Consider the following 18,906-nt stretch of genomic DNA (forward strand, 5'->3'; position numbering starts at 1 on the left):
CTAGTATATATTGTATGTAATTATACTTCAATAAAACTGATCATGATGCCTTCTTTTTTAAACAGGCCATCTGGAGTTCCTGTCGTGGCGTGGTGGTTAACGAATCCGACTAGGAACCATGAGGTTGCGGGTTCGGTCCCTGCCCTTGCTCAGTGGGTTACCAATCCAGCGTTGCCGTGAGCTGTGGTGTAGGTCTCAGACGTGGCTCGGATCCTGTGTTGCTGTGGCTCTGGCGTAGGCCAGTGGCTACAGCTCCGATTTGACCCCTAGCCTGGGAACCTCCATATGCTGCGTGAGCGGCCCAAGAAATAGCAAAAGGACAAATAAATAAATAAATAAATAGGCCATCTACTGCAGCTCATAAGGACGTGAAACTTAATGGGTTTTTTTGAAACTATAAATGAAACTATAAATGTTATTAAAAGACAGACGTTCTCAGTTTGGATGAAAAAAAGAGCAAAAGCAAAATTTTGCCATATACCATTTCTAAGAGCTACTTCTTCACTCTAAGGTGGACAGTTTCAACACCAGAAGGCAGAGAAGCTTCTGGGGAGAGGCATCACAGGGACTGGGTCTCTGGGAAGCTAGAAAAGCTGTAAGAGGTCAGATGAGATAAAGCAACAGTTGGTGGATCTTGTCCTATTTTCCAAATTTCATACTTTCATTAAAATTCTCAGAATTTCTATGAACAAGGCAGGCCACTATCCACAATTGTAGGCCAAGCCAGAGGAGACAGTGGTGGCCAGTATCAATTATTATCTTTGTTGCTGTTTTTTATATCTTTAGGTATGTGGTGTTTGCCTAATTTACCAACTGTGTGCTTTATGTGTTTTTGATATAATAGGCTTTCCCTAAAGCTAATACGCTCATATGTCATGAACTTAGAGAAATATTCTTGGAGTTCCCCTGGGACACAATAGGATTGGTGGCATCTCTGAAATGCCAGGATGCAGGTTTGATCCCTGGCCCAGCACAATGGGTTAAAGGATCTGGCATTGCCACAGCTGCAGCATAGATTGCAACTGCAGCTCAGAGCTGATCCCTAGCCTGGGAATGCCATATGCCATGGTGCAGCCAAAAAAGAAAAAAAACACATGTATATTCTTATTTATTTTGGCTGCACCCATAGCATGTGGAAGTTACCAGGCCAAGGATCAGACTCATGCCACAGCAGCAACCCAAGCTGCTGCAGTGACAACACCAGGTCCTTAACCTGCTGAGCCACAAGGAAACTCCAAGAAATATTCTTAAGACTATTAAGAACTGTCTCAGTCCCGAATCTACAATCTATCTTCATTACAGTAAATAAGTGTAGCCAAGGACATTATGCAGGAACTTTTTAACTTTTTCAATCAAAATAATTTAAGAGAGTTCCCACTGTGGCTCAGGGATAATGAACCCAACTAGTATCCATGAGGACATGGGTTTGATCCCTGGCCTTGCACAGTGGGTTAAAGGATTCCACATTGCCATGAACTAAGGTGTAGGTCACAGATGCAGCACGGAACCCGTGTTGCTGTGGCTAGTGTAGGCCAGCAGCTGTAGCTCCAATGTGACCCCTAGCCAAGGAACTTCCATATGCTGTAGTCTGGCCCTAAAAAGCAATAATAACAATAATAATAATAATAATTTAAAAGCATGTTACATATTTCCATAATTTTCATTTTTGATAGGAAGCTGAGACTTAGCTACCTGACCATTCATTTCCTTTCTTCCTTGCCTATAGCTAGATGGTCCTTGTTATTTTCTCTGCTGCATTTCACTGTACCTCAACAGAGTTTGAAAATATGATATCAGGGGTAATGGTAGACCCCAAAACAGTAACTATAATCCAAGAGATAGGTTTGATTTCCTCCACCGTAGAGCTAACAGGCTCAGAGGAGTTAAGGGTCTTGCCCAAGCTCACAGGGCTAATAAATGCGAATCAGGATGAGACCCTGACTCCAGGGCCTCTTCACCAGCACTACTCTGCCTCCAGCAGTCTCTTATCACACCCAAACATTTAGCAGATAACTCATGCAGCACTATAATTTTTAGGGGTGTAAACTTTGTTCCTATTTCCTTCTTGCCCTTCTTTCTCTTTTCCACTGAATTCATGAGAGGCTGTGCTGCCTTTCCCTTATCTATCTTACCCATCACCCTACATGGAAAAGCTGCTGAGCTGGGAAGAGCCCACATTCCCCAAAACTTGCCAAACACTGAATTTCTAAGAACATTCAAGCTCTGTGCTGCCCTGAAACAAGCCCCGCAACCACCATGTGATAGAGACTGGCTCAGATGAAGCAAACTGAAGGGAAGAGGGAACAACATAAAGCATTTTCGAAACTGTTTTACATTCAGTGTTTCCTTGAGTTATCTAAGAAACTACAGTTTCTAGGAAATAAATTTAATTCTGCTACCACTAACCCAAAAAGCATTATTTTAGAATACAGATTCATAATCCCTTATCTAAGCCCATGGGTCAGATAAGTTTCAAAATACAGAACTCTTCGAAATTTAGAAAAGGAATATAATACATATACAACATAGTTTACTCCAGCAGATCCGAGACAGTATCTTACAATCACAGTAAATGAGATTTAAAAAAAAAAAAAAAAAAAAAAAAGTTTAACCAATAGTCTCATGTCTGTTCAGGTCAGGTTTTATACCATTTTAGAATGGCAGATACATAACTCCAGTCTCTTTCCCAAAAGTCCCAGGTAAATACTCTGGACAGAGAGATCTTTGTTCTTTTCTTCACAGACCACACATGTTTTAAGTAGTTTTACCATTTATGTGGCTCTGGTCATCCTTATTACTTTTACCTTTGGTCCAAAGGTAAGCGATTTCTCTCAGCTCTCGTACCTGTACAAGGTTAGGAGCCACACTCCCAGGGCTCCTGCTCATCTGGTGGCCTCCCAACACCAATCAGCACCTGCCCCCGGTGTTAACTCATTCTCAAAACATCACTGTACAACCTCTTGTCTTCCTTGGATCTGTTCCCCAAACTACAGCTTCGTTCCAGATTTCCCAATGTTTCCATTTTAAAGTTTTGCTAACCAGCAGCTCACGATGGCATTATTCTTTATTCAAATAAATGGCATGTGTTTGTTTCCTAAGTCCCTGGCTGACATATTTTCTCCAAGTCTTCTTTCCATCTATGGCCCTTGTAACCCATCCAATCACTATTTCTTAAAAGCAGCGTTAAGACCATGCTTGCCAGGTGTGCATTTCCAGATGGATCTACATTTACACCTCATCTCCAACTAGCCACAACTATAGTAATGAATTATAACACAATCTATAAATATTTGTGATAAAAAGGTGTCAGCATTAACTTCTTCCTGCTTATACATATGAGCAGACAGAGAACAACAAAAGAAAGCAGTCCCTAGAGTATCAAAACCAGCTGCAATTCAAGAACTAAATGCAGGAGTTCCTGTCGTGGCTCAGTGGTTAACGAATCCGACTAGGAACCAGGAGGTTGCGGGTTCGATCCCTGGCCTTGCTCAGTGGGTTAAGGATCTGGCGTTGCCGTGAGCTATGGTGTAGGTTGCAGACGTGGCTCAGATCCCGAGTTGCTGTGGCTCTGGTGTAGGCCAGCAGCTACAGCTCCGATTAGACCCCCCCTAGCCTGGAAATCTCCATATGCTGTGGAAGCAGCCCTAGAAAAGGAAAAAAGACAAAAAAAAAAAAAAAAAAAAAAAAAAAAAAAGAACTAAATGCAGTTGTTGTTAAGAATATCAAGTCATGTGTATGCCAGGTGAAGTATTCACCCACTTCCTCTGTGTCATTACAGTAAAACTGCAATGTTTATCAAAAGTGTGTAACACACAAATTAGTATCTGTCTTACAATGACAGATAAATCTCAAATTGTTATGTGTCATACATTTTATACAGGCAGCACTGCATCTATTTGAAAACTGTTAACTGATTATAAATGTACTTAACCTGAGTGACATTTAAGAAATAATGAACTTCCATCCTAAAACTTCTGCAGAAATATGCAAAACAAACAAACAAACAAACAAAAAAACAAAACCTGAGAAGTACATCACTACATCATCCTTTCCCTCTTTTCAATAGAGGACACAAGAATTAGTAGCATATCCACAGAGGTCAGAACCTGACACACACCAAACAATTTAAAAAATCGGCCAGATTGTGGTGTTTTCGTTTTCAGTTGTCTTTAGGTATTTTTTTTATTTCCTCTTTGATTACTTCAGTGATCCACTGGTTGTTTAGTAACATATTGTTTAGTCTCCAACAGTGTGTGATTGTTGCAGTTTTTTTCTTGTAATTGATTTCTAGTTTTACAGCCTTGTGGTCAGAAAAGATTCTTGATAGGATTTCAATTTTCTCTAAATTTACAGCCATAAAAAAGAATGAAATAATGTCATTTGCAGCAACATGGATGGACTTAGAGATTATCACACTAAAAAAGTCAAAGACAAACATGATTATCATTTATATGTGGAATCTAAAAAAGGGATATAAATGAACTCATTTGCAGAACATAAACACTCACAGACTTTGAAAACAAATTTATGGTTACCGATGGGGACAGGTTGGGGGGAGGGATAGATTGGGGGTTTGGGATTAGCATATGCACACTATGGTATATAGAATGATTGGCCAATGGGGACCTGCTGTATAGCACAGAGAACTCTACCCAATATTCTGTGATAACCTATAAGGGAAAAGAATGGATGTGTGTATACGTATAACTGAATCACTTTTTTGTACAGCAGAAATTATCACAATATTGTAAATAAACTATACCTCAATAAAACTTGATTTTTTTTCCCTAAAAATCAGCCAGAACAAGCTGTTTCCAGGACTGGGGTACATTTCTCTCCTTGGAGAGTAAGCATGTGGACCCAAAAGAGTCAGAGCACTTTTCCTGATAACATTTACAACAGAAAAAAGAGTTTACAGTGGCCTCTCATGGGTCAGCTGCTTCCTGGATAACATCCTGCTTGGACCAGTTCCTCTCATACATACACTTTGATTTGGGCATGTGCCTAAAACAAGGGGGATGGCATAGGTATTTGTAGAATATTGCCAAAACTTCCTATCAAATTGTCAGTACTCCTGGGCAAGAAGTGGAGTAAAAAAGCTATTCAACTGGTGGAAATAAAGGAAGACTCTCAGAAAGTTAGAGATAAAATTTTAAGTCCTTAATTTTGAATTTTATTTAACAGGTGAAAACTATTATTTTATAGATTAACTATTTCCCCAAAATGTTAAACACAAAAAGTAGACTAATGGGAAATCTCTGTTTGGAGTGGTTTTAGACACTGGGGGACTATTGCGAATTTCATTAGGTTTAGTTAACGGCAGTGTGATTAAGAAGAAAATGCTTACTGCTCTTTACGAAGACAAAAAAAAAAAAATCACATGATGTTGAGATTTGTCTTAAAATACCACAGCAGAGAAAAATAAAATGGACAGATGAAGCAAAATAACCAAAATCCTGATAATTATTGAATTAAGGTAATGCATATGTGGGAATTCATTACAGTTTTTTGTCTCCAAATATTTGTTTCCAAATATGCTTGAATTTTTCATAATAAAAAATTCTTAAGATTATAAAAGTATACATAAATTATAATCCCAATGTACATGTGTATGTATACGTAAGAAAATACTGTAAAATATTACTTGTGAGTATTTATCCCTGGATTGTGGGACAGCAGGGATTTTGTTTCCTTTTTAATTTTTTGCATTTCCTAATTTCTCCAAAATAAGCATGTGTTACTTTTAGAAAAATCACTGTACTAGATTTCATAAAATGTAGGAGTTAATGTTACGAATACACCTTTTCTAAACAATCCATGTACTTTTCTATAAATACTATACAGTAGAACAGAACCATTAAGAGTAATTTTTAAATTGTCTTACAGGCAAAAAAAAAAGGCTAATACTGAATACTAATTTATTATTGTAACATAAAATTAGAAGATTGTTTTGTGTTCTATTTAATCATGCGTATCTTTTAATAAAGAATGGGATTTCTTTAAGCAAGTATCTTTCCCCCTAGTGAATATCTTTACTAAAATGATATTCTCATCAAAGCTTCTAAATTACTCTTTTCAAGATCTCAGTTTTAGGAGTTCCCACTGGGGCTCAACAGGTTAAGAATCCTACTAGTATCCATAAAGATGTAGGTTCGATCCCTGGCCTCACTCAGTGGGTCAAGGATCCAGCATTGCCGAAAGCTGTGGTGTAGGTAGCAGATATGGCTCAGATCTGGCGTTGATGTGGCTGTGGCGTAGGTTGGCAGGGGTAGCTCCAATTCGACTCCTGGCCTGGGAACATCCATAGGCATGAGTGCAGCTATAAAAGAAAAAAAAAAATCTCAGTTTCGTAAGATAGAGATTTTTTCAGTTGCTCCTCTGCATTCTATTTTCTATAACTAGCCAGAAAACCTTAAGAATTAAATTAAAACAAGCTCTCTCTTCAACAAGGAGCACAGTGGTTCCTTATGCATTTATCCTTCAGCAAAAATTTTCCAGCCTAAGTGTTAAAATGTCTAATGTCAATAGCCACCAGACACTTAGAAATTACCATACAGTATTTTATTTCCCCTGTCCTGGGGCAGTGGGACTGGGGCAGGAGGGGAGTGGTGGTATTGCCTTTGATGCAATTATTAGGATCTTCCTGCTATCTGAAGTAGAGCATCATAATCTTTGCAATGACAATCTTTCCTTTGATAACTTACTGCAGAAACTTCACTCTGTTATGAGTTTGCACAAATATGGCAGTTTCTGTTGAAGTCAAAAGGACTGACAGTTACAAAGTCTGCTTCTCCACCCCTACTGTTTAAGGCAACAAATAAATACTGTTCCCTTGACAGCAAGCCAAAAGGAAGTTTGCTTTGCACCTTCTTATACTAGGCTTGCTTATAATAGTTCCGGGTTTTAATTTAAATAGAAAGCCATAAATGTAGAGTCGTTTCACAGATCCCAACAAAAAGCTCATCAAAGAGACAAAAACTATACAAAGTCTTGATTGTTGCTCACGGTCCCCATTACACAGGTCAGAGTTTTCGCTTTCCATGAGAGTTGATTCTAAGACTTTATCCTCATAAAATCACAAGAAGAAATACAGGCAGCTGGGATACCAGAGGGTAAGAAATGGCCCTGTGTAGCTTTTGGTCTGGAGCAGCAGCCTTTTTAAAACCCAGGAAGGGAAGGAAGGATTAATGAATTCAAAGTTAGTGGGGCCACAGTATCACTATAGTTCTCCAGCAGGATCCATTTGGAAGTCACTACTCACATCTTAGTGGCAGATCCCTACTCTAAGTAAGCAGCTAGCTTAGCCACTATCAAGCATTTTAAATCTGAAAGGGCCCTCTATGAAGATCATCCAATTATTTTCAGTGTTTTTAATCTCCAATCCTTTTTAAACAAAACCTCATGTAAAGAGGTTTATTTCTATATGTATCAAATACATACAACAGGTCAAAGGAGAAATGCTCCTGAAGTGGGGAGATGAAGGGGCTGGAGACCTACCTGTTTAATATCTCTTCCGACCTCCCTACATGAGACAGTCTCACCTTCAGGTGAAACCCTAGAGGTCTTTGGAACATAGTTTGAAGAACAGTAAATCTGTAAGCCCAGAGAAAGATGCAGAGATAACAGCAGAGAAGAAAGTTGATAATGGCAGCTATGTTTCTTTTTTGGGGGGGGTGGTGCAGAGAGTGCCAAACAGCAAAATACAAAATAAAAATAGCCATGGTGTGGTACAAATATCGCCTATGAATTACATCTATAAAAGTAAGTAGGTATAGGAGTTCCCACTGTGGTGTGACAGGATCAGCAGAGTCTCAGTAGCACTAGGGTGCAGGTTTGATCTCCGGCCTGGCACAGTGGGTTAAAGGAGGCATAGGTCACAAGTGCAGCTAGGATCTGACCCCTGGCCTGGGGAACTCTACATGCCGAGGGGCAGCCAAAAAAGAAAAAAAGAAAAAAGTGTGTGTATAATAAAGTACTAGGTAGTAATGTGGGCAAATAAAAACACAGAAACAAATCTGACTAGTATCCGTGATGCAGGTTCAATCCCTGGCTTCACTTAGTGGGTTAAGGTCCAGTGCTGCCGTGAGCTGTGGTGTAGGTCGCAGACATGGCTGGGATCTGGCGTTGCTGTGGATGTGGTGTAGGCCAGTGGCTACAGTTCCAATTCAACCCCTATCCTGGGAATCTCCATATGCCATGGGTGAAGGCCTAAAAGGACCAAAACAAAACAAAACAAAACAAAAACAAAAAACAAACAAACAAAAAAACACATACACATAGATTTGATGATGTTTGGGGCAACTTATCTATAGCACTTCTGTCATTTTGAAATCATTTCTGTAATAAAGTAATGTTTAAAAAAAAAGGAAAGAAAATTACTAGTACAACTTATTCATTCTACAGCTGAGGAACTGAGGTCTAGATTTGACAGGAGCATGTACAAAGACACTCAAGGGCCTGGGCTGCAATATTCAGTCACCTGTACTTACAGAGGAATAGAAGATTATAAAAATCACAACTCTCAACACCACCATAAAAACTAAATTTAGCTTTTTTTGACATATTCAAAAGTACTCATTAGTACTAGTTGTGGGGACAGATTTTATGATACACTTTAGAGGAAAAAGCACTGGGGAAATTCAACAAACATTCATCAACCAACATCTAACTGCAGAACCCCATTCTAAATGCTATGTGACACATACAGACAACTAGGACATGATCTGCTCTTTACGAGTTTACAATGTAATGATGAAGACAGACTTAAACAACCCGTATTATAGGGAAGAATGAACGAATCACTGCAAGTTGGGGCACTGAAGGAAAGGTGATGGATCAAATAGCATATGTGGTGATCCATGGAGAATGAGTGTAAGTTCCCCACGTAGCAGAGCCACGGCACTGCACAGCCCCAGGAGATGGACGGCTTCCCAAGGTCATCCAGCTACACAGAGAAGGGGCAGGGCCAGACTCAAGGAAGCATGAGCAAAGGCAGGAAAGGCATAACCTGATGCTCAGAGAAAGGGGAATCATTGGGTCCAGCTAAAAGGTTGCGGGGGGAGCAGCAGGAGTGGAGAGAAATCTAAGAGACAAAATTGGAGGGAGAGGCTAGGGCCAGGTCAGGGAAGGTTTCAGGAGAAAGGAAGCATAAACTACATTCAGCTTGTGCTCCAGAAAGGAAAATCTAAGACAAGCATGGACATTGAGAAAGGACAGAGACTAGAGGCAAATTACGACTTGAAATGACTGAATAAATGGTGACTGAATCAGGCACCAGAAATGAGAAGGGAATGGGAGGGATTGGCCATAAGAGCCATGGCAGAGTCTTGGCCTCACAATCTGTTACTCTCAGATCAATCACCTGGTTTAAAGTCTGATGGGAGTCAAACTATCAGTGATGTGATCAGTTACTTTAAGGGTTTCAATGTATCTCATAATACACTTGAGATGCTCAGTACCTTCACTCTCCCAGGCCTGCAGCTGGTCTTGATCCCTGGTAGCACTGCCCAACACCTCTCGAGGGACAGGCTCCATCCGCGCGTCCACTTTCTCTTGCTGAGAAGAATGGTTAAAGTCTTCAATGGCCTTTTGGAAAAAGAAGTTCAGCTCCTCAAAGTTCATGGCCTGGAGTTCTGCATACAGTTCTACCTGTTGGGCTTCTTCCAGCTCATTCCAGAAGTGTAGCAGGTGTTCTTGCCCAGCTTTGGACAACCTGAGTTTGAGGTCATTAACATTCATAATGCTCTAATAGTCAAGTTCTGTGAAAACACGGGTGTAATTTCTAGACCTGTAAACCTAAAAGAGAAAAGCAATGAACAGCAACCAGGTCAAAGTCCAATCTTGAAACCTGAAGAGATTTTTCCTGCTAAAAATAAGTACATTAAAAAAAAAAAACTTGATGTTAAAGAAATTCTGTCTTTCTATCATGATCACACTCACAAAAGATGAAATTTGTGGAGTTCCCATGTGGCTAAGCAGGTTAAGGATCCAGCATTGTCATTGCTGTGGCTTGGGCTGCTTCTGTGGCACAGGTCTGATCCCTGGCCCAGGAACTTCCACATGCCACAGGCACCACCAAAAAAAAAAAAAAAAAAAAGAGAGAGAGAGAGAGAAAGGCAGAGAGCCTGACAGAAAGGGATCAAGATCAAACTTGTAAGACAATGCTAATTAGCATTATATACCAGGCACTGGACCAGTTCAGTTACTTTACCTATGGTGTCTCATTTACTTTTCAACAACTCTATGACATAAGTACTATCATTATCATCACTTTACTGTTGAGGCAACTGAGGCACGGTGAGGCAAAGCAACCTGGCCAACTGGTGAAGCTGGATGTGAATACAGGCAGTCTGATTCCAGAGCTCACACTCCAACTACCATACTGAGTTGCTTCTGTACTACTCCTCTGAACACTAAGCTACTACTGCCAGAACACCCAACTGCTTAATACTTCAACCCTTCTCCTTTAATCTCTAAGAACAGAAATACAGAATTCGGAATACAACACTATCAAGACAGGATCATCCATAATCATAAAAAATGCATTTATTTCAATAACGACTTCTCCAAACAAGCAATAACATACGTCCGTTGTCCTTACTAAGAATTGAACCCAACAGGACAAGCAATACACAGATTAACAATCAATGGATAAAATGCTTTTAAAGAGCAGTCCATGATAATATAGCAAATAGCATAGCAATAAAAAATAAGAGAAAAGGAGATATTTAATCCACTCATTTAATATAGATAAATGCAAAGGAAGACAGGAGTTCCCCAGAAAGAGTTCACAAAGGAAGTATGGTCTAGCTGTGCCTCAAGAGTTGAGCAGATTATACAGATAAGATTAGGAAATGAGCATAGCCTGGTGGCCATGAGAAGTAATTCTGTGTAGGGTGGAGAGCAGTAAAAGAATGGTGGGAAACGAGGTAGGGTAGAGCTAGGCCAAAAAGATCCTTGAAAACTCAGCAAAGGAATTTAGACCAACAAGGATTATCAAACAGGGCAGTGCCACCATGCTTTGGAGAGATGAGAGAAAGGAGCAATGGCACAAAACAGACTGCAAAAAGGGACAACTGGAAGCAGGAAAATAAGTTAAAAGACAATTTCAGGTATGAAAAACCCAAGGTCTAAACCGGATTTGTTGCAGAGGAAAGAAGAATCAAAGGGATAAATTTGAAGCACACTATAAAGAATCAACACTGCATTATACCTGCTTAGCTTAGAGACAAAGGACAGAAGAAAAGTAGGTACCAAAGAAACAGCCAACTACCTTCTGTAAGAATAGTGAAAGATACACATGAGGTAGTTCTGAACAAATTTATGGAGTTTCCTGTGCCTCCATTTCCTCACCTGTAAAGTGAGATTAATTATACTATCTACCTCATCAGGACTATTAAACATCAAACACCATTTACACACTCAGGTTAAGAGAACCTACATCTGTGGGTCCCCTGAGGGGGCAATAACAATGAACACTAACATATATATGGCAACACAATTCTAATTGCTTTATAGATAGCTGTTCATTTAATCCTCAAAACAAATCTAAAGTACCGTTATTGAGATTACTTTATAGAGGAAGAAACTGAGCCACAGAGATAATCTGCCCAAGGTCCAAAACCAGTTAAGAGACAGAGCTAGGATTCAGACTCTGACAACCTGACTCTTAAGTAATTGCTCTTAACCATCATGCTACACTGCCTCTCAGGAGAAAGACTACTTTCTCTCTCTTCTCTCTCTCTCTCTCTCTCTCTCTCTCTCTCTCTCTCTCTCTCTCTGTGTATGTGTATGTGTGTGCATGTGTAAAAGAGAGGAGTGGCAAGAGAAAGAAACACATAATTTATATTTTTATTCAGAAATATAGACACATTGATGTCACTTTGCAAACAATTCATAAGCCAGTAGAAATGGAGAAAGGAAGGAAACGTACAGGACAAGTAGGAGAGGAAACTTTACAGGATGAAACAGATGTAATCACTTCCATGCCGTGAAAATAGTACCATTTTCCCCATTAATTCTGACAAGAAATGTGTGCATGTGTATAATGATAAGAATAGTGAATCGGAGAATTAGGCTAGGATTTTTAACAACCAACGTCTGAAAAAGCTGAAGATCTAGAAATTATGACAGAACTTGCTATATGCCCATAGCCTAATGCATCTGCATAAAAAATCAATGGCATATTTGTTAATAGTCCCCCATTATCAAATATACTGTTATTAGAATTTAAATTCCAGTATAAAAGAAATTCAGTATTTCCCCCCTCCTTTTCTGGTCTCCTACCCTCATCTCTGTTGAAATATTATGTTCCTCCCCCCACAACTGATATGTAAACCTCTTAGAGCTTTTGAAAAGTAGTCTTGGGGAGGAGCATTTACAATGAAGTCTTTTTCAGCCCCAGCTAAATAAGCCAACTCAGTAATAGTGAAAGAATATAAACTACCTCCAGTTTCCTGCGAACACAGCCCACACCTAGTGCATTTCACCTGAAAGGACTTAAAGGAAAGGCACTACATAATCATATATAACTATTATCATAATCATTATTACTTGATTTCAGATTTCATACTCCATGTACAAATAAATATAGCATAGCGTCAGGCCAAACTTAATAAAATCCTCAGGAAGCCATATGTTCAGAACATGTTGCTCTCAACCCTTCAAGCCCATTCTTCTGCTTGGTCACGGCAAGGGAAAACCAGATATTTCAACCCTCTCCCCTTACCAAATCAAAACAAAAGTGGCAAACAGGTTTTGTCCCACTCTCACGTCCCCCACAGGTTATCACCAATCCTTACTGCAAACGCTTTCGGATTATTTTCCTCATGTATTCAAGACACCCCAACTCGCTTCCACCGGACAGTTCCAACGACCGGTCCCCACTGTGGCACCCCACCCCCAAGCTGGGCATAACTGTCCACAAGGCCCTAGCATGAGAGCCTCAAGGCCCCTATCCCAGTCCAGGTGAGGCCCCACTCCCAACCGCTTGGCAAACCCCTAATCCAGACACTGCCCCAAACCCCCTCCCCAAAGCCCCCAGGCCATCCGGGCGCCCGCATCCCAGCACTCCCAGCGGATTGCCAAGGTTGAGAAACGCAGATGGGCATGCGGGGAGTGGTGTGGGTGGGCAGGCGGGCTCCTTGGCGTGTGCCAGGCTGTTGGCTCAGAGCACGTAGGCGCGCCGCGTGTCCACGTCTGTGCGCGTGGCCGTGGAAGCGTGTGCGTGGCTGCACCAAGCCCCCACCCGACCCGGTCCAGCCGTCTCCTCCAGGGTGGCGGGGAGAAAGAGATAGCCACTGGGCTGGGAGCCCCTCACCTCCCTCGGCGCGACCGACCGCTGCTCCGCCCGGCTCTGGCTCCTTCGGCGCGGCCACTCATCGGCCTCCCGCGCCCGCTCCGAATATATACCCTCATCCGGGGGGCCGGGGCGGCGGGGCGGGCCGGGAGCAGGGGCCAGGGGGAGCGCCGGCCCCGGCCACCCCGCCCCTCTGTCGCCGCGACGAGTGGCTGCCCGCACGGGGAGGAGCCGAAGTCACCCGCCCCGACACGTCAGCGCCCAGAACGCAAGCACTAGGCCCGCGCCGAGAGGGGCGCCGGGGCGGGGCGAGGAGAGGCGGGACCTCTCGCGTCACTCATTCTCCGGTCCAATAGGGATAGCTCAGGGGTCCAGTCTGCAGGCCGCCCCGTTCCCGCCCTCCCCTCCCTACCCCGCGAGCTCCCTCCTGGTCCCGGAGGGGTGTCTTTTGCGTCGGCTGGGAGGGGCGACGCCGGAGCCCCACTTAGGTATCGTGAGCGGGTCCTAAGAGCCCTGACGTCACGGTGTGGTACCGCGAGGTGACGTCCCTCGGCCTCTTGGCACCGCGGCTCAGGACGTCCCACCTTTCCAGAAACGGACCGCGAAGTGGGGTGGAGAGCTGTGTCATCGGGTGGCGGATTTCCGATCGCCCACACCGAAAGTTGCGAAAGAGGGGCGGCGGACATCCCAGCGCAGAACCCGGAGGGTGGACCGGGCCTGCCCTCTGACCTTGGGCTAGCTATTGACTTGGCCAGATAGGCGGGGCCCCATCGTCTTTCTGTTTTATGGTGTTTCAGGTCTTAAGCACGTGAGGCACAAAATAAACAACAGAGGAAATGCAAGCAAATGTATTAGGTAACCTGATGAAATGAAAACCGAGTCTGTGAGACTGAAGCCAGGTGTAAGCTTTGCAGGACTGTGAACTTAACCTCCTTGGGCATCAGCATTTGATACGAAAATGGTGGTTGGACTGCTTGACCTCCAAGGCCATTGCAGTGCCACTGTTTATAATTGCCTGTATACATATTACCTTGTGTGGAAGTGCGCATGCAGATTATGTGCTCGGCCCTGTACCTTTAAAAGCTGTGTTTATGTTAAAAGTTACATAGCACTTGGCACAGTTTTTGCAATATGTCCAATATGTTGAAATACCAAAAACATCTAGATTTAACAAAATACCTAAAAAGAATTTCAGGCATTTTAGGTGCCTGTCTTCTTTCTTCTTTAGCGCAAGGGCCTTTTAATTTTTTTCAGCAATTTCAAAATCATGCACTGCACTAAGTTAACAGAAAAATTTACACTGGCTAAGTAATGATTGTAGATACACATTCGGAAGGTTGAATACTCTATCTTACATGATCTCAGAATGTCATCTATTTGTTTGAAAAATTTATAGTATAGTGGTTATAAGCATGGGATCTTAAGACAGAACTGCAGCTTCTTTATTGCTTGGTATCTTTGGTAAGTTAACTCTTAGGCATCAGTTTTCTTATCTGTAAAACACAGATAGTAATAAAAATGGTCCCTTTGGGTTGTTATGAGGATTAAACCAATGAATATAAGAAAAGAATGTAGAACAGAGTAAATACTAAATAAATTTTAATTATTTTATGTGAGTTCTTATGCTGTGTCAGGCACTGTTCTAGGTTCTGGATACTTTGATATACTTATCATCATCTGGAAAACCTTTTGTTGTTTGGATCCTTGGTAACATAAAGAACATTTCTCTCAAATCATGTATGATAACTGGGAACAAAATTCCTCCCATTAATGTTGCCAACATCCCATTTAAAGAGACCTAGAAGTGTGCCCACCATAATGTAACTGAATGTATCTTTGTGACCTTTAAGAAAAGAGTTTAAGACAATTGCTTTCTAGAAATATACTGATTCTTACTCTTCCACACTTCTACTCCCTGAGAAAGAAATATATGAAGATTTTAGCATTCCCTTTGTGGCATGGCAGGAATGAATCAGACTAGGAACCGTGAGGTTGCGAGTTCGATCCCTGGCCTCGCTCAGTGGGTTAAAGATCTGGCTTGCCATGTTCTGTGGTGTAGGTCGAAGATGTGGCTCAGATTCTGTGTTGCTGTAGCTGTGGTGTAGGCTGGCAGGTGTAGCTCCAACTCAACGCCTAGCCTGGGAACCTCCATATGCTGTGGGCATGGCTCTAAAAAGCAAAAAAAAAGGAAATAGATGAATATTTAGAAAAATTCAAGCTAGGAGATGAGATTCAAAATCACATTCAACCCTGATGTCTTTCTTCATAAAATAAGGATAATACCTGCCTCACATGGGCATAGCAAAAACTAAAAGATAAAGGAGTTCCAACTGTGGGCATAGTGGGTTAATGATCTGGCTTGTCTCTGTGACATTGCCAGTTCAATTCCCAGCCTCGTAGCAGGTTAAGGATTCAGTGTTACTGCAGCTGTAGCATAGGTCACAGATGCATCTCGGATTTGATCCTTGGTCTGGGAAATTCCATATGCTGAAAGTGTGGCCGAAAAAAGGAGAAAAAAATTAAAAGATAAAGACTCTGTAATACTTTCTAGAGTATTATATGCATTCTATAAATCTTAGATGAATGAATGAATAAAAAACAAAATCACCATTAAAGAGTTCATTAAAGAAAAAAGTTAGAACCGGGCCCAACACAAGTATTTTCAATGAATTATTATAAAATCAAAATTTTACTTTTACCCTTTGTGCTAAAAAATTTTTTCTAGTTACTAGGTATAAGAAAGGCCTTAATCAGGAGTTCCCGTCGTGGCGCAGTGGTTAATGAATCCTACTAGGAACCATGAGGTTGAGGGTTCGGTCCCTGGCCTGGGTTAACGATCCGGCGTTGCCTTGAGCTATGGTGTAGGTTGCAGACGCGGCTCGGATCCCGCGTTGATGTGGCTCTGGCGTAGGCTGGTGGCTACAGCTGGGCTGGTGGCTACAGCTCCGATTCAACCCCAAGCCTGGGAACCTCCATATGCCACGGGAGCAGCCCAAGAAATAGCTAAAAAAAAAAAAAAGACGGAAAAAAAAAAGAAAGGCCTTAATCCCATCTTATCAGATGACTATCCAGAAACTTCTTTTACTAAAGAGTTATTTCTGTTCTTTAAAATATTTTTATATTCATAGTCTTTTAAAAGTGAATGGCAGAGAAGGCAAAGATGCTCATTATCCACAACTATTTAACATTACCCTAAAGATATCTGCTAATGCATTTACACAAGAGAAATTGTTAGAAGCTTAAGAATTAGAAAAGAATAAATAGAACTGCTTTGAAATTCAAATGGCATGAGGGTACCTAGAAAACTCTAGAAAATCAATAAGACTAATCGAGGAAATAATTGACTTATTATATAAATGGGACAACTGAGTAGCCACTTGGAAAAAGATGAAACTAGACATATACTTCACACCATTCATAAGAATAAACTCCAAATACATCAGAGATCAAAGAGTAAAGTATGAAATCATACAGGTACTGGAAGAAAACATGGAATACTACAGAGCTGCCAAAAAAAGAAAGACTGATAGGAACTGAAAAGGAGTGACTTTCAAGACACATGGAAAAAAAAATCAAAGTGCAGACAAGTAACATAAATGAAAGAAGGGGAAATAAGAAGCATGTACACATATCTGCTTATTTTTGTAAACAAAACAAAACAGGAAGGACAAACCAAAACCTAATAGATTGCTTACCTTCAGTGAGTAGGTAGGAATCAACCCGAAGGGATGTTTCACTTTTCTAAATATAACTTTCTGTATAGTTTTGACTTTTGGAACCATGTTAATGCTTTACATATTCAAAATATGAAATAAAAATAACAGAGATTGAATCCTGAAACAGAAAGTAAACAGAAACAAGTCAACCTAACTGTATCTTAAATAGCAAAATTGCCTAAAAAGTTTCCTTGAGGGAACTAACCCAAGTCACTTTTGAAGACAGTATTTTTCACAACTTTGATTGATTTTTAAATCAATTATTTTAATAAACTACAGATATTTAAAGTGGACAATTTGTTGACATACGAATATACTTGTAATCACAGTATTTTAAATTTTTACCCTCAAACTAAAGACAAAATGAACTGTAACCAAATATTAAACCCTAGTTAGTAATTTGGCTTTTCTCAGTGATCTGGTTAGCAATTCTGAAGCCATTTTGTGTGTGTGTATTGTGGAGAATGTGACTATATTGAAGATAATGAAAGAGAGAGTATTTACTTCTGGAGAAGAAAATTACAAATATGGAAATGGAGCAAGACTAGAATTACCTCTTTAGTGGCAGATTGGAAGTGAAGTTAGTATGAACTCATGATTATTAATCCAAATACAAAAATTGGCATAGATACATGTGTATATGTGATAGAAATGTATATGGGGGGGATGCTAGCAATTAGTGAATTTGGGTAATGGGTATATGAACTTATTTATACTGCTTAACAATTTCCTGTCATGTTGAAATTATATAAAAAATTTAAGGGAGTTCCCTTCATGGTTCAGCAGGTTACAAACCCAACTAGTATCCATGAGGATGTGTGTTTGATTCCCTGGCCTTGCTCAGTGGGTTAAGGATCTGGCACTGCTGCGAGCTGTGGTGTAGGTCAGGGATGCTTCTTGGATCTGGTGTTGCGTAGGCTGGCAGCTGCAGCTCCAATTTGACCGCTAGCCTGGGAACTTCCATTTGCCATAGATGCAGCCCTAAAAAGCAAAAAATAAAAAATAAAAATTAAAGTACAAAAAATTAAATCACAACTAATGGAGGAGTTCTTCACTATCAGTCCAAACACAAAAGAAAATTTCTAACCCATGGAGCACCCAGCTCTGGAGGAAAGGACTAAGGGTGTGAGAATCATCAAAATAGTTTGCCTGTCCCATGTCACATGCCCTCCAGGACTGGGTAGGAAACCCACATCACCTGGGAAGCTGTGAATGTCACAGAGTGCTCTTTATGGTAGCAGCTGTGCTCCCTTGGCAGAGGAATAATGCAAGGAAAGTTTTTCTCCGATTCTCAACCTTCCAGTGGAAGACAGTGAGACTAAGATGAGGAATAAGGAAACTTGATGTGCAGAATGGGGACTGCCTGGAATCCCTGGATGTTTATACAGAGGTCCCTGGGGTTGAACAGTTCTCTTAAGAACAAACTGGCGTGTTTTCAGTGTTCAATCAAGAACAAATAGATGTTTGTTCAAAATACATTTACTGAGTTAATCTGTGCCAATCCTTGTGATAGGTGCCATGGGGAATCAATCTGGGTCCCCAAGGAATATATACTGCCAAAATAAAAAAGGGAACATATTCCTTTTTCAAACTAGGGGGCCATAAACACCCTGGTGAATGCACAAATGAAAGATTTCAGAGCTCAGAGGTGAGAGAGAACAAAGAAATGAAGAAATTTCTTAAAAGGATAAACTGGTTTGAGAAAGAGCCAGTGGGTGAGAGAAGCCTCGCTTTTTAAGGAAACTACCCCTCAACATTCAGCCTTGATAATGAGGCTTCTAGGAGCCAGTTTTTTGTTTTCACACTGGCAACATCTGCTGCCTCTTAGGCAAAAGAAACCAAGGAATTTGTATTCAGGTAGAGAACATAGAAAGTAAGAGATCTGGAGTTCCT

The 18,906-nt window shown here is 41.0% G+C and overlaps 1 protein-coding gene across 4 annotated transcripts in view; it reads right to left on the reverse strand.

Annotated features, from left to right (window-relative positions):
* UAP1 (UDP-N-acetylglucosamine pyrophosphorylase 1) overlaps positions 1-13,570 on the reverse strand; it is a 33,977-nt gene extending 20,407 nt beyond the window's left edge. Inside the window, exons 1-2 of one of the 4 annotated variants that reach the window (XM_001928643.6) lie at positions 13,319-13,570; positions 9,459-9,795 (exon numbers count right to left, since the gene is read on the reverse strand). In XM_001928643.6, coding sequence (XP_001928678.3) covers positions 9,459-9,738 — 280 coding nt within the window. In that variant the 5' untranslated portion in view covers positions 9,739-9,795; positions 13,319-13,570. Of the gene's footprint in view, positions 1-9,458; positions 9,798-13,318 lie in introns of those variants that run through there. The other 3 variants (XM_005663152.3, XM_005663149.3, XM_021089502.1) reach the window with 3 other exon arrangements.

The sequence above is a fragment of the Sus scrofa genome, chromosome 4 (assembly GCF_000003025.6).
Source record: "Sus scrofa isolate TJ Tabasco breed Duroc chromosome 4, Sscrofa11.1, whole genome shotgun sequence".
Classification (NCBI taxonomy): domain Eukaryota; kingdom Metazoa; phylum Chordata; class Mammalia; order Artiodactyla; family Suidae; genus Sus; species Sus scrofa.